Genomic DNA, 12,100 nt, shown 5'->3' on the forward strand with positions numbered 1-12,100 from the left:
GAGAGAAAGCGGCAGTGCTCCTGAGGACTCCTAATAGGTAGCCTGGAGAGACAGCACTGACAAAGAACCCCTGCCAGAGGCAGAGGGGACTCACCGATACTGCGGTGACCGCTCCTCCTAAGTGTGTGGACGGACAGGGAGCAGAGAGCAGGAGGCGCCGCTGGACGCCGGAGGGAGAAGCAGGGACCGCCAGCGCACGCTCAACCAAGCGCTTCCTGCCTAAGTAATGACGGCAGGAAGCCAGGAGACGCTAAGCCACGCCCCCACTAGGCCATGCCCCCGCTAGGCCACGCCCCCGCCTTATTCAAACAAAAAATGAGGGCAGAAAACTTCCTACCTCTATGAAGGCAGGAAGCAAGTCAATAAAAGCAAGAAAACGCGCGCCAATACAGGGAGCTTCCTGCCTCAATGAAGGCAGGAAGCAAAAACAAAAAAGCATGCACAAATGAAAGAATAAAAATAAAAATTACTGGCCTCCGTCTCTGCTCCCCAGTCAAGGCAGCGTCTGAACTAGACAAGAAACACACAGGCAGTACACTTGCCGTAGCCGTCAAAAATACTCTTTAGACCAAAGAGCACTTACCCGGCTGAACGCCACAGGGATCCTCAGGGATGTGTGGCGCCATGGCCCTTTGCTCCCCCCTATGGCGGAGCACGCAGGGACCCTCTCTGATGTGTGGTGTGCGCCTCCGCCAGGGAGCGCCCTTTATCCCCCGGGGCCGGCAGGCATAAGTGGGAACCTCCTCAAGGGGTACACAGAGCTGCCAGGGGAGGGTCAGGGGTCTCAGCAGCGCCGAGACCCCCAGAGACCTCTAGACCACGGGGGGTCCAGGACTTGCTGGATATAAAATACAACTCTTCTGAGGAGCTGCCAAAGCAGCGACTATCCTCTGAGACCTCAGATAAAAAGACTGATGAACATGGGAGTAGGAGGAGCCTATATACTGGAGGGGCCGGTCGTCTTTTTCCAATCTGAGGTGACTATCCTATGGGGCTCCGCCTACCCACGAAGTAGAGAATCTGTGTCACCCTTCCTTCCCTTCTGCTGCTGAAATCTCACCTCGCGGGATATCATTGATCATGAGGAAGGTGAGAGATCAGCCTAAAACTACACGGGGGGAACTTGTTAATTATCTCAAGGCAGCTGGTAGCACAGTCACCAAGAAAACCATTGGTAACACATTATACCTTAAAGGTTTAAAATCCTGCAGTGCTCGCAAGGTCCCCCTGCTCAAGACGGCACATGTGCAGGCCCATCTGAAATTTGCCAATGAACACCTGGATGATTCTGTGAGTTATTGGGAGAAGGTGCTGTGGTCAGATGAGACAAAAATTGAGCTCTTTGGCATTAACTCAACTCGCCATGTTTGGAGGAAGAAAAACGATGAGTACAACCCTAAGAACATCGTCCCAGCCATGAAGCATGGTGGGGGAAACATACTTTGGGGGTGCTTGTCTGCAAAGGGGACCAGACAACCACACCATACTGAAGGGAAGATGGATGGGGTCATGTATCGTGAGATTTTGGCCAACAACCTCCTTCTCTCAGTAAGAGCATTGAAGATGGGTCGTGGCTGGGTCATCCAGCAAGACAATGACCCCAAGCATACAGCCAAGGCAACAAAGGAGTGGCTCAAAAAGAAGCATAGTAAGGTCATGGAGTGGCCCATCCAGTCTCCAGACCTTAATCCCATAGAAAACTTATGGAGGGAATTGAAGCTCCGATTTGCCAAGTGACAGCCTCAAAATCTTAGTGATTTAGAGATGATCTGCAAAGAGGGGTGGACTAAAATTCCTCCTGACATGTGCGCAAACCTCATCAACTACAAACAACGTCAGACTGCTGCCAACAAGGGTTTTGCCACCAATTATTAAGTGTTGTTTGCCAGAGGGATCAAATACTTATTTCTCACTGCAAAATGCAAAAAAAATATCTAATTTATACAATGTGATTTTCTTGATTTTTTTGGGATATTCTATCTCTCAATGTTAAAATTAACCTACCCTTAAAATTATAGACTGTTCATGTCTTTGTCAGTTGTCAATCTTACAAAAACAGTTAGGGATCAAATACTTATTTCCCCCACTGTGATATATATATTTTTAAAGAAATTCTGTAATTTTTTCACCACTTAAAAAAACTTTAAAAGTTTGGTATCAATGTAAACATTCTGACCTGGAGAATTTTGATGACAAGTCAATGAATACCATAAAAACAAAACTCTTAAAAATTGCAGAATTGCATTTATTTCGCAATTTCACCCTACTTCGAATTTTTATTCCCATTTACCAGAACATTCAGTGGTAAAATTATTGGTGCAATTAAAAATTACAACTTGTGCTACAAAAAACAAGCCATCATATGTCTATGTTGATGGAAAAAAAGGTTAAAAAAGTTATTGCTCTGAGAATAAAGGGGAAAAAACCGAAAGTATAAAAACGGATAATCGACAAGCCAGGAAGGAGTTAAATCATTCATTACTATTTTTTTACTTCATTTGTATGCACATTGAAGAACATATTAAGGAGCTTAGAAATTATTTGAATGATTCCTTCCACAACATTTTAAAAAGTTTGAATGTTGAGACTATAACTTAATTTTCTCCTTGCGGCAGCACCTCCAATTAAATAGCTGAATATGTTTGAAATGGTGTTTACCTGCAGATTAACATTAGAACAACAGATAAATAACTTTTTATAAACTAATGGGTTCCCTTTAACCCTTTCTTTTTTCATTTGTTATTACCTCTCCTTCTTCCAATTTATTTTCCTACTGACATAGCCATATGAGGGCTCATTTGTTTTAATGAGCTGAAGTTTTGAATGATAACATTCCTTTTGTCAGATAATGTACTGGAAAAGGAGAAAAAAAATCCAAAACAGCGTGATTCCACCATTGTCTTTCTGGTTTAGATTTTACTGCATCCATTGTGCTTTAAAAATGAGCTGGTAACATTAGCAATGTTAATAAACACAGTATCATATGTTCAGATTACAATGTACCTACCTTTAACTGCTGAGGGTTTTGGTTCTTCTGTAGAAAAAGAGAAGTATAAATTAAGTATAAATGATCAATGAGTTCATTCTTCATTCATAAAGTATGAGAAACGTTTGCATTTTTATGGAAAATAAAAAACAAATGATTATATTATGATGATAAGAAAATGGTTTATCATGGGCTATGGGTACAATAAAAAGCGTATTGATCACAAAAAAGAATATAAATATTCTCTGCGACTTGATCAGGTTAAGGCTTTTTGAAAGAGCAGTAAGCAATGCCATCAAGGCCAAATAAGCAGCAGCTCATTTTACAAAATGTGCTCGCCAAACTGGATCACAAATGGTCAGTTTTTCATTTAATTATCTTTGCAGACAAGCATTTCTGTAATTACATTCACTGAGATATTATTCTCTGTGGTTCTGCAGAATACAAAAATAGTGAAAATATAATTTATTTTAATAAGCTGAAAATAATATAAAGGTCTCGAGTGCACAATGTGGTTTAGGCTGGTGCTACATGGCGATAGCTGTCGTATGACCAATATTCGCCTGGTGCCACTGCTTCATCTCAGGCCATATTCACACAATCAGTATTTGGTCAGTATTTTACATCAGTGGGGACGTGTTTCTATTATACTTTTCCTCTGATTGTTCCACTCCTGATTTTGGCTTACAAATACTGATGTAAAATACTAACGAAATACTGAACGTGTGAACGTGGCCTAAATGCTATACTATTGAATAGTGTCACATTGTGGCACCTACAGTACAGCGACCCTGACAATGAAGTCGTAAAAATGAACCTCAGTTGGAGTTTTTATGACTTTCTTGTTGCTGTTGCAGTACTACACGTGCCATTCACTCATATAGTGCTGCAAAATAGCAGTGGCTATGAGTGAACGTGTAGCTTTTGCCTAATACTAAAGGAGCGCTGCAGTAGAAACACATTTCTTAGGCTCCGCGCACATTGTATTTAAGGGGAACCTGTCACCAGAAATAACGCTGTTATCCTGCAGATAAGCGGTTAATCTGCAGGTTAACAGTGTTTTTATGCTGCCTGATGCCTTCACGCAGCCGAGTGCAGTGGGGAGAAAATTAACTTTATTCTCCCTGCCAGCATTTGGTATTCAGTCATGGAGGCAGGGGCGGCGCTTGTTCAGTCACCGCTCTGAGAATAGAGAGTGGCCATTGTAACCACGCCCCCGGTCTTTACTAACAGGTGAGTCCCAATGCAGCAGGAGTGTCAGTCAGGGCCGGGACTGTGGTTACAACCGCCACTCTGTAAGTGACTGAACCACTGCAGCCCCCGCCTCCATGACTGAAACCAAATTCTGGTGGGGAAAATAAAGTTAACTTTCTCCCCAATGCATTAGGCTCCGTGCAGGCGCCAGGCAGCATAATAACGCTGTTAACCTGCAGATTAAGCACATATCTGCAGGTTAACAGCGTTATTTCTGGTGACAGGTTCCCTTTAAGCCTTACAACTGGTCCATACATAATGCATATATGTCAAAAGCTCTAAGGCTCAATTAACCTAAGTGATTTTTGGCCACAATTAAGGTGGTATGAAAAAAAACATAGCTCTTTGTCAACTGTATAATAAAATACAGAAGACTATGTTTGCTACATAGAGACTACTGGAAAAAAAAAGTATTTCATACAGTATAGTTTTTTTTACTACGATAATTTATGGGGATGAATGACATTGTACAAGAGTAAACTGTATAGGCTTCCGTCAAATATATACATCTTCCCAACATATCATGTCAACAAAAAGGTTTGAATGCAGTCAATTAAAATCAATTTTCAAAATTTTTGTAGGATAGATTTTTTGTAAGGCCTCATTCAGATGTTTGTGTTGCACTTAAACGCTATAGCCTTTCTTATGGATAAAATATGCACCCATTATACTCTATAGTGCTATTCACATGTCCATGATTTTACATGGACCGTGTGTCCATGCAAGGGCCAATACAAGTCTGTGGGTCAGTGGAACACACGTACATATCTGTGTGCCACGTTCACACATTCAGTATTTGATCAGTATTTTACATCAGTATTTGTAAGCCAAAACCAGGAGTAAAATACTGACTACATGCTGAATGTGTGACCGTGGCCTTAAAAGGATAGGAGAAGCTTTGTAATTTATTTATCCATCCATAAAAAACACTGATGATACACTGATGGTAAAAACGGGCACACGGACCATACACTTATGACGCACTGATGGTAAAAATGGACAAACAAACCATATACTTGTGACACACTGTTCCAAAGCACTGATGACAGTCATACCAATTGTTCACATAAAAATGTTTAAACATGGGTGTTTGAATGAGGCCTTAAACTTAGCAGGTCCTGGAAATATCAGAATGTCTGTCATAGAGGCAAGCATTAAATTGAACATTATTAAAGGGGTTGTCTGTTCCAAATCGATAATTCTGCAGACACTCTGTGTGACTACAGACTTATGAATCTCCCTAGCGCATGCACTGTGTGCTGTGGGGATTCGCCAGTTTCTGACCCAGGAACGGAGGGGATGTATGTGTTATACATACTCCCAGCTAGGGCCCATCTAGTGGGCGTGGCCATGCTTCATACACTTGTATGGAAACTAGGCCACGCCCATTGTCCGGGAGTATGTATAACGTATACATACCCTCTGGCTCTGGGCGAATCCTCACAGTGCGTGCGCAGGGGGGATTCATAAGTCTGCAGTCACACAGAGTCACAATGGTGAGTGCTAATGGAATGCAGACTTGTATTGTCAGGGGCAAAAATAATTCTCATATTTAAAAGGATAGAAAATAAGATGCTAAGTCTGCAAAGCATCATTAGTAAAGCGGAAGCATTCAGCGGTAATTTACAGCTGAATATTGATATACTGTACTTTGAAGACATACTTTGTTTCTTCCTTCTCAAAACCTTTGCTGGAGAAAAAAAACATTTTATAATTTAAACACTACTGTAACTATTTTTTATTTTAAGAATAGTGAAGGAACAATGATTTTTACTGGGTTGTCTCTATACATTTTATAATTAAAACCTAACTTAAAACAGGAAAAGAAAAACCAATCCTCCGGTGATGAAGTGAGGTAAGTATTAAAACTTCCCACTTAGTTTATTGTGTGACATGAGGTTGCCGTACTCCTCTTAACTTGCTAATAAATGTGAAGTTTTAATACTTACGGTCCCTCTCTTCATCCCTGGAGGATTCCTTTTTTTTTTCCTGTGGCTTCTGCAGCTCCGACCGAGGCAGCTCCATGCAATGTCTCATAATGATTCTCCTAACAGCAGACCTGGTTAACTGACCCTCTCTCCCCCTCTCCTTTCTTATGAGACTTGAAACAGTGTCCTCAAGTTCTCAAATTGCTTTAATAATTAGACAGCATGAAAATAAGCAAGTTGGCAAAAGACTTGCTTTTTTTATCTGCCTTCATTGTCCTGCAATGAGAGATTTTACCTTTTATAGTGTACAGCTCATTTCCATGGAGGATGGCCTCTAGAGTCTGGCTGAAAGTGCCCAGTAGTTACATTCCAGGAGAGAGGTTAACTCTTGACATACCAGCTACCTCTTTCCAGCTCATTGATTTTTATACAGCAGTTAGCTGCTCACCTCCCTCCACTCCCTCCCATCTTCTGAAGAGATAGTTATAAATCATCTGCCTGGCAGTTTTAACAGCAGCAAAAAAGAAGCAAGACAAAAATATATCTCATACCCTACCATAATTATATATAAATGTAAAGCAAAGTTGCATAATAAATATAGGGTACTTAGTGAACTATTTTTGATCAAAAAAAGTATACAAGCCGTCCCACCAGCGGCAAGGTGACCCTAAATTGGGACGGTACCTATACTGCCTATATTAAAAACCTTACTGTATATCAAAGTTGAAGTAATGCATATAAAAGGGTAGACAAATAGGACCGGGTCCCAACTCCAGACCACCTAGGCCCGTGGTAAGCTACATATATACCAATCAGCTCAACAAAGGGCATGCCACACCCTTAAATTGCACAGAATGCAAACAAGTCAAAAAACCAGACAATGTGAACTGCGGTCTAAGATGGCAGACATACAAGAAACAGAGGCATGTTCACACTAGCAAAAAAGAAGCAAGACAAAAATATATCTCATACCCTACCATAATTATATATAAATGTAAAGCAAAGTTGCATAATAAATATAGGGTACTTAGTGAACTATTTTTGATCAAAAAAAGTATACAAGCCGTCCCACCAGCGGCAAGGTGACCCTAAATTGGGACGGTACCTATACTGCCTATACAGTAAGGTTTTTAATATAGGCAGTATAGGTACCGTCCCAATTTAGGGTCACCTTGCCGCTGGTGGGACGGCTTGTATACTTTTTTTGATCAAAAATAGTTCACTAAGTACCCTATATTTATTATGCAACTTTGCTTTACATTTATATATAATTATGGTAGGGTATGAGATATATTTTTGTCTTCCTTCTTTTTTGCTAGTGTGAACATGCCTCTGTTTCTTGTATGTCTGCCATCTTAGACCTCAGTTCACATTGTCTGGTTTTTTGACTTGTTTGCATTCTGTGCAATTTAAGGGTGTGGCATGCCCTTTGTTGAGCTGATTGGTATATATGTAGCTTACCACAGGCCTAGGTGGTCTGGAGTTGGGACCCGGTCCTATTTGTCTACCCTTTAATATGCATTACTTCAACTTTGATATACAGTAAGGTTTTTAATATAGGCAGTATAGGTACCGTCCCAATTTAGGGTCACCTTGCCGCTGGTGGGACGGCTTGTATACTTTTTTTGATCAAAAATAGTTCACTAAGTACCCTATATTTATTATGCAACTTTGCTTTACATTTATATATAATTATGGTAGGGTATGAGATATATTTTTGTCTTGCTTCTTTTTTGCTAGTGTGAACATGCCTCTGTTTCTTGTATGTCTGCCATCTTAGACCTCAGTTCACATTGTCTGGTTTTTTGACTTGTTTGCATTCTGTGCAATTTAAGGGTGTGGCATGCCCTTTGTTGAGCTGATTGGTATATATGTAGCTTACCACGGGCCTAGGTGGTCTGGAGTTGGGACCCGGTCCTATTTGTCTACCCTTTTATATGCATTACTTCAACTTTGATATACAGTAAGGTTTTTAATATAGGCAGTATAGGTACCGTCCCAATTTAGGGTCACCTTGCCGCTGGTGGGACGGCTTGTATACTTTTTTTGATCAAAAATAGTTCACTAAGTACCGTATATTTATTATGCAACTTTGCTTTACATTTATATATAATTATGGTAGGGTATGAGATATATTTTTGTCTTGCTTCTTTTTTGCTAGTGTGAACATGCCTCTGTTTCTTGGATGTCTGCCATCTTAGACCTCAGTTCACATTGTCTGGTTTTTTGACTTGTTTGCATTCTGTGCAATTTAAGGGTGTGGCATGCCCTTTGTTGAGCTGATTGGTATATATGTAGCTTACCACGGGCCTAGGTGGTCTGGAGTTGGGACCCGGTCCTATTTGTCTACCCTTTAATATGCATTACTTCAACTTTGATATACAGTAAGGTTTTTAATATAGGCAGTATAGGTACCGTCCCAATTTAGGGTCACCTTGCCGCTGGTGGGACGGCTTGTATACTTTTTTTGATCAAAAATAGTTCACTAAGTACCCTATATTTATTATGCAACTTTGCTTTACATTTATATATAATTATGGTAGGGTATGAGATATATTTTTGTCTTGCTTCTTTTTTGCTAGTGTGAACATGCCTCTGTTTCTTGTATGTCTGCCATCTTAGACCTCAGTTCACATTGTCTGGTTTTTTGACTTGTTTGCATTCTGTGCAATTTAAGGGTGTGGCATGCCCTTTGTTGAGCTGATTGGTATATATGTAGCTTACCACGGGCCTAGGTGGTCTGGAGTTGGGACCCGGTCCTATTTGTCTACACTTTTATATGCATTACTTCAACTTTGATATACAGTAAGGTTTTTAATATAGGCAGTATAGGTACCGTCCCAATTTAGGGTCACCTTGCCGCTGGTGGGACGGCTTGTATACTTTTTTTGATCAAAAATAGTTCACTAAGTACCCTATATTTATTATGCAACTTTGCTTTACATTTATATATAATTATGGTAGGGTATGAGATATATTTTTGTCTTGCTTCTTTTTTGCTAGTGTGAACATGCCTCTGTTTCTTGTATGTCTGCCATCTTAGACCTCAGTTCACATTGTCTGGTTTTTTGACTTGTTTGCATTCTGTGCAATTTAAGGGTGTGGCATGCCCTTTGTTGAGCTGATTGGTATATATGTAGCTTACCACGGGCCTAGGTGGTCTGGAGTTGGGACCCGGTCCTATTTGTCTACCCTTTTATATGCATTACTTCAACTTTGATATACAGTAAGGTTTTTAATATAGGCAGTATAGGTACCGTCCCAATTTAGGGTCACCTTGCCGCTGGTGGGACGGCTTGTATACTTTTTTTGATCAAAAATAGTTCACTAAGTACCCTATATTTATTATGCAACTTTGCTTTACATTTATATATAATTATGGTAGGGTATGAGATATATTTTTGTCTTGCTTCTTTTTTGCTAGTGTGAACATGCCTCTGTTTCTTGTATGTCTGCCATCTTAGACCTCAGTTCACATTGTCTAGTTTTAACAGCAGGTCTGCTCCTGCCATTTGGAGCTGTGTGGTTGTTCAAATGCCCTGTTATTTCTATGCGTAAATACAGGAATAACAGTGTAAACTCACTGATGGCTACATGTGTAATAGTAGAACTTGTGTGGGGCTTTATAGTTCTACTAATACTGCAATTCTATTCACCAGAGCTGTCACTCAAGGAAAAGAGCCTGTCCTGGTAGAAACCAAGAAGTAAGGAAACTGTAAGAAGATTGCATTGTTCTGAACTGCTCAACAGACAACTTGAGAATACCCCTTCAAGTGAAATTTCTTATAAAAATTATAACTTACAACATATTTTCAACAATTTTCCATTTGTGCATGTAAAAGTATGTAAAATTATTTTACTTTGAGGATAATAATGTTGTAATAATAACTGTTTAGATAGTTTTTTCTGCAAATAATGCAAAAGTTTTATAAGTTTTTAAAAGTTGTATAAGTTTTAAAGAATAAGGTAACTTTTTGCAGTCAACGTTTGATGTCCAGTATAAAAATGAAAATAATATCTTTAATAGTTTAACACCTTCACATTCCATGATGTAGTATTACGGTATGTCAAGAAGCATGAGAAGTAGTTTGGAGTGGGCTCAGCAACAGTGCCCCTTCCAATTAGGGCAGATGCCAGCTATACTATATAGCCGGCATCTGCCTCTAACAGCAGCGATCTGTGTCCTCTGGTCACTGTTAACCTCAGTGATTAACAGCAGCATTGAAGTCCCAAATCCAGCAAGGACATTAGTTCTGGCTCCCATCAGTTCCCCTGCAACATGATAGAGAGGAGCCCATGGATTTCTTTGACAGCCGGAGGCCCTCAAGTTTGTGACTGGACATCATAGAAGACTATAGTTTTCATTATATAAAGCAATATTATAGTTTTGATGTATATAGTACAAACAATCAGACAATCGCAGGTTCAAGAGTCCTAAGGGGACTAACAAAGTAAAAAAAAGGTTTTAAAACATATGTTTAAAAAGTATACAAAAAATTTTAATCACTCCCTCTTTCCACATTTAAAGAGTAACCGTTGTTTTAATTTTTATTTCTTAAATCAAAAATACACTTGAAAATAAGAAACTTTGTAATACAGTATATCTTATCAGACAAATTAGTTTCTTTTTCCTCCTGCACTGATCATTAATTCTCAAGCTTTTTAATTCAAGGGTGAAATCTGTATTCAGTGAAGACAGATCATTATATTACTGAGATAGGAAATGGGAGTTGCTACTAATCAGATTCTATGTAAAGGGGAGAGAGGAGGAGGATGGAGGAGCTAGATGTAGAGGACCTCCATTCCCCTCTTGTCTACATAGAATCTTATTAGTAGCAGCTATCATCTCTTATCTCAGTCCTGTAAAAATCTGTCTTCACTGAATACAGAGTTTACACGTGTATTGAGAATTTTGAGAATGACAGATCAGTGCAGGAGGAGAAAGAAGCAGATTTCTCTTATAAGATATATTACAAAGTTGCTTATTTTCATGTGCACTATTGATTTATGAAATAAAATTTAAAATGATGCTTACTCTTTTACAATAAAGATATGTAAAAAATAAACAAATACATATTAGGTATCACTGGGTCCAAAAAAGTCTGATCTATCATAAAGATAAAGCTAATTAACCTGTTCAGTAAATGCTGTAACGAGAGAAAGAAATCAAAACACCACAATTGGGTATTTTCAGTCACTGAAATGAGGCTAAAAAAAGCAATAAGAAGCGATCAAAGCATTGTATGTCCCACAAACACGTCTCCACACACTCTATTGAAGGTAATATAGAAAAAATCACTTGGCTTGGAAAATGACAGCACAAACTAATTTTTATTTTTTTATTTTTTTCAAAGTTTTGCAAACAATTTTTTCAAAGTTTTTTTTTAAGCCACTAAAATAGTAAAATTCAAGACATGTTTGATATATCTGTTATTGTTCTGACCAGGAAAAACATTTTTCCAGGTTTTTTTTTCTGTATAATAAACATAATAAAAACAACCTTAAAAAAACTATGGTGGAATTGTGTTTTTTTCAGTGTATTTGAATTTTTGTTATGTTCCTTTACACTATATATAGAAAAATAAATGCAGTCATTTAAAACTACAACCTATCCCACAAAAAAACAAGCACTTATCTGTCTATATCAGTACAAATATAAAAAAAGTCTTGGCAATTTAAAAAAGGAGATGAAAAAAATGAAACCGCATAAATTTGCTACAAAGGAAAGGGGATAACGGGAAACTATTATTTTGGACCAATTTTCCAAAGTCCAATGGCTAAGCCTTACCTTTTTTCGTAACAGACGGCTCCACTTTGGCTACTTCTGGTTCTACAATCAAAAAAGAATTTGTATATTAAATCCTATCATCAATTTATAGAACAATACAGTGTGGAAAAAAAGTATTTAGTCAGCCACCAATTGTGCAAGTTC

At 38.9% G+C, this 12,100-nt stretch overlaps 1 protein-coding gene across 50 annotated transcripts in view; it reads right to left on the reverse strand.

Moving 5' to 3' along the window:
• Positions 1-12,100, reverse strand: part of TRDN (triadin) — a 1,346,604-nt gene that overhangs the window by 782,936 nt on the left and 551,568 nt on the right. For 48 of the 50 annotated variants that reach the window (XM_073675989.1, XM_073675970.1, XM_073675994.1 and 45 more), the window contains 3 exons: positions 11,957-11,998; positions 5,904-5,930; positions 3,008-3,034 (listed from right to left, as the gene is read on the reverse strand). In XM_073675989.1, the coding sequence (XP_073532090.1) occupies positions 3,008-3,034; positions 5,904-5,930; positions 11,957-11,998 (96 nt within the window). The remainder of the gene's footprint in view (positions 1-3,007; positions 3,035-5,903; positions 5,931-11,956; positions 11,999-12,100) is intronic. The other 2 variants (XM_073675972.1, XM_073675967.1) reach the window with 1 other exon arrangement.

Source organism: Phyllobates terribilis, unplaced genomic scaffold, assembly GCF_046119375.1.
Source record: "Phyllobates terribilis strain yellow unplaced genomic scaffold, ASM4611937v1 Scaffold_3__8_contigs__length_932513732, whole genome shotgun sequence".
In the NCBI taxonomy this organism is placed as follows: Eukaryota; Metazoa; Chordata; class Amphibia; order Anura; family Dendrobatidae; genus Phyllobates; species Phyllobates terribilis.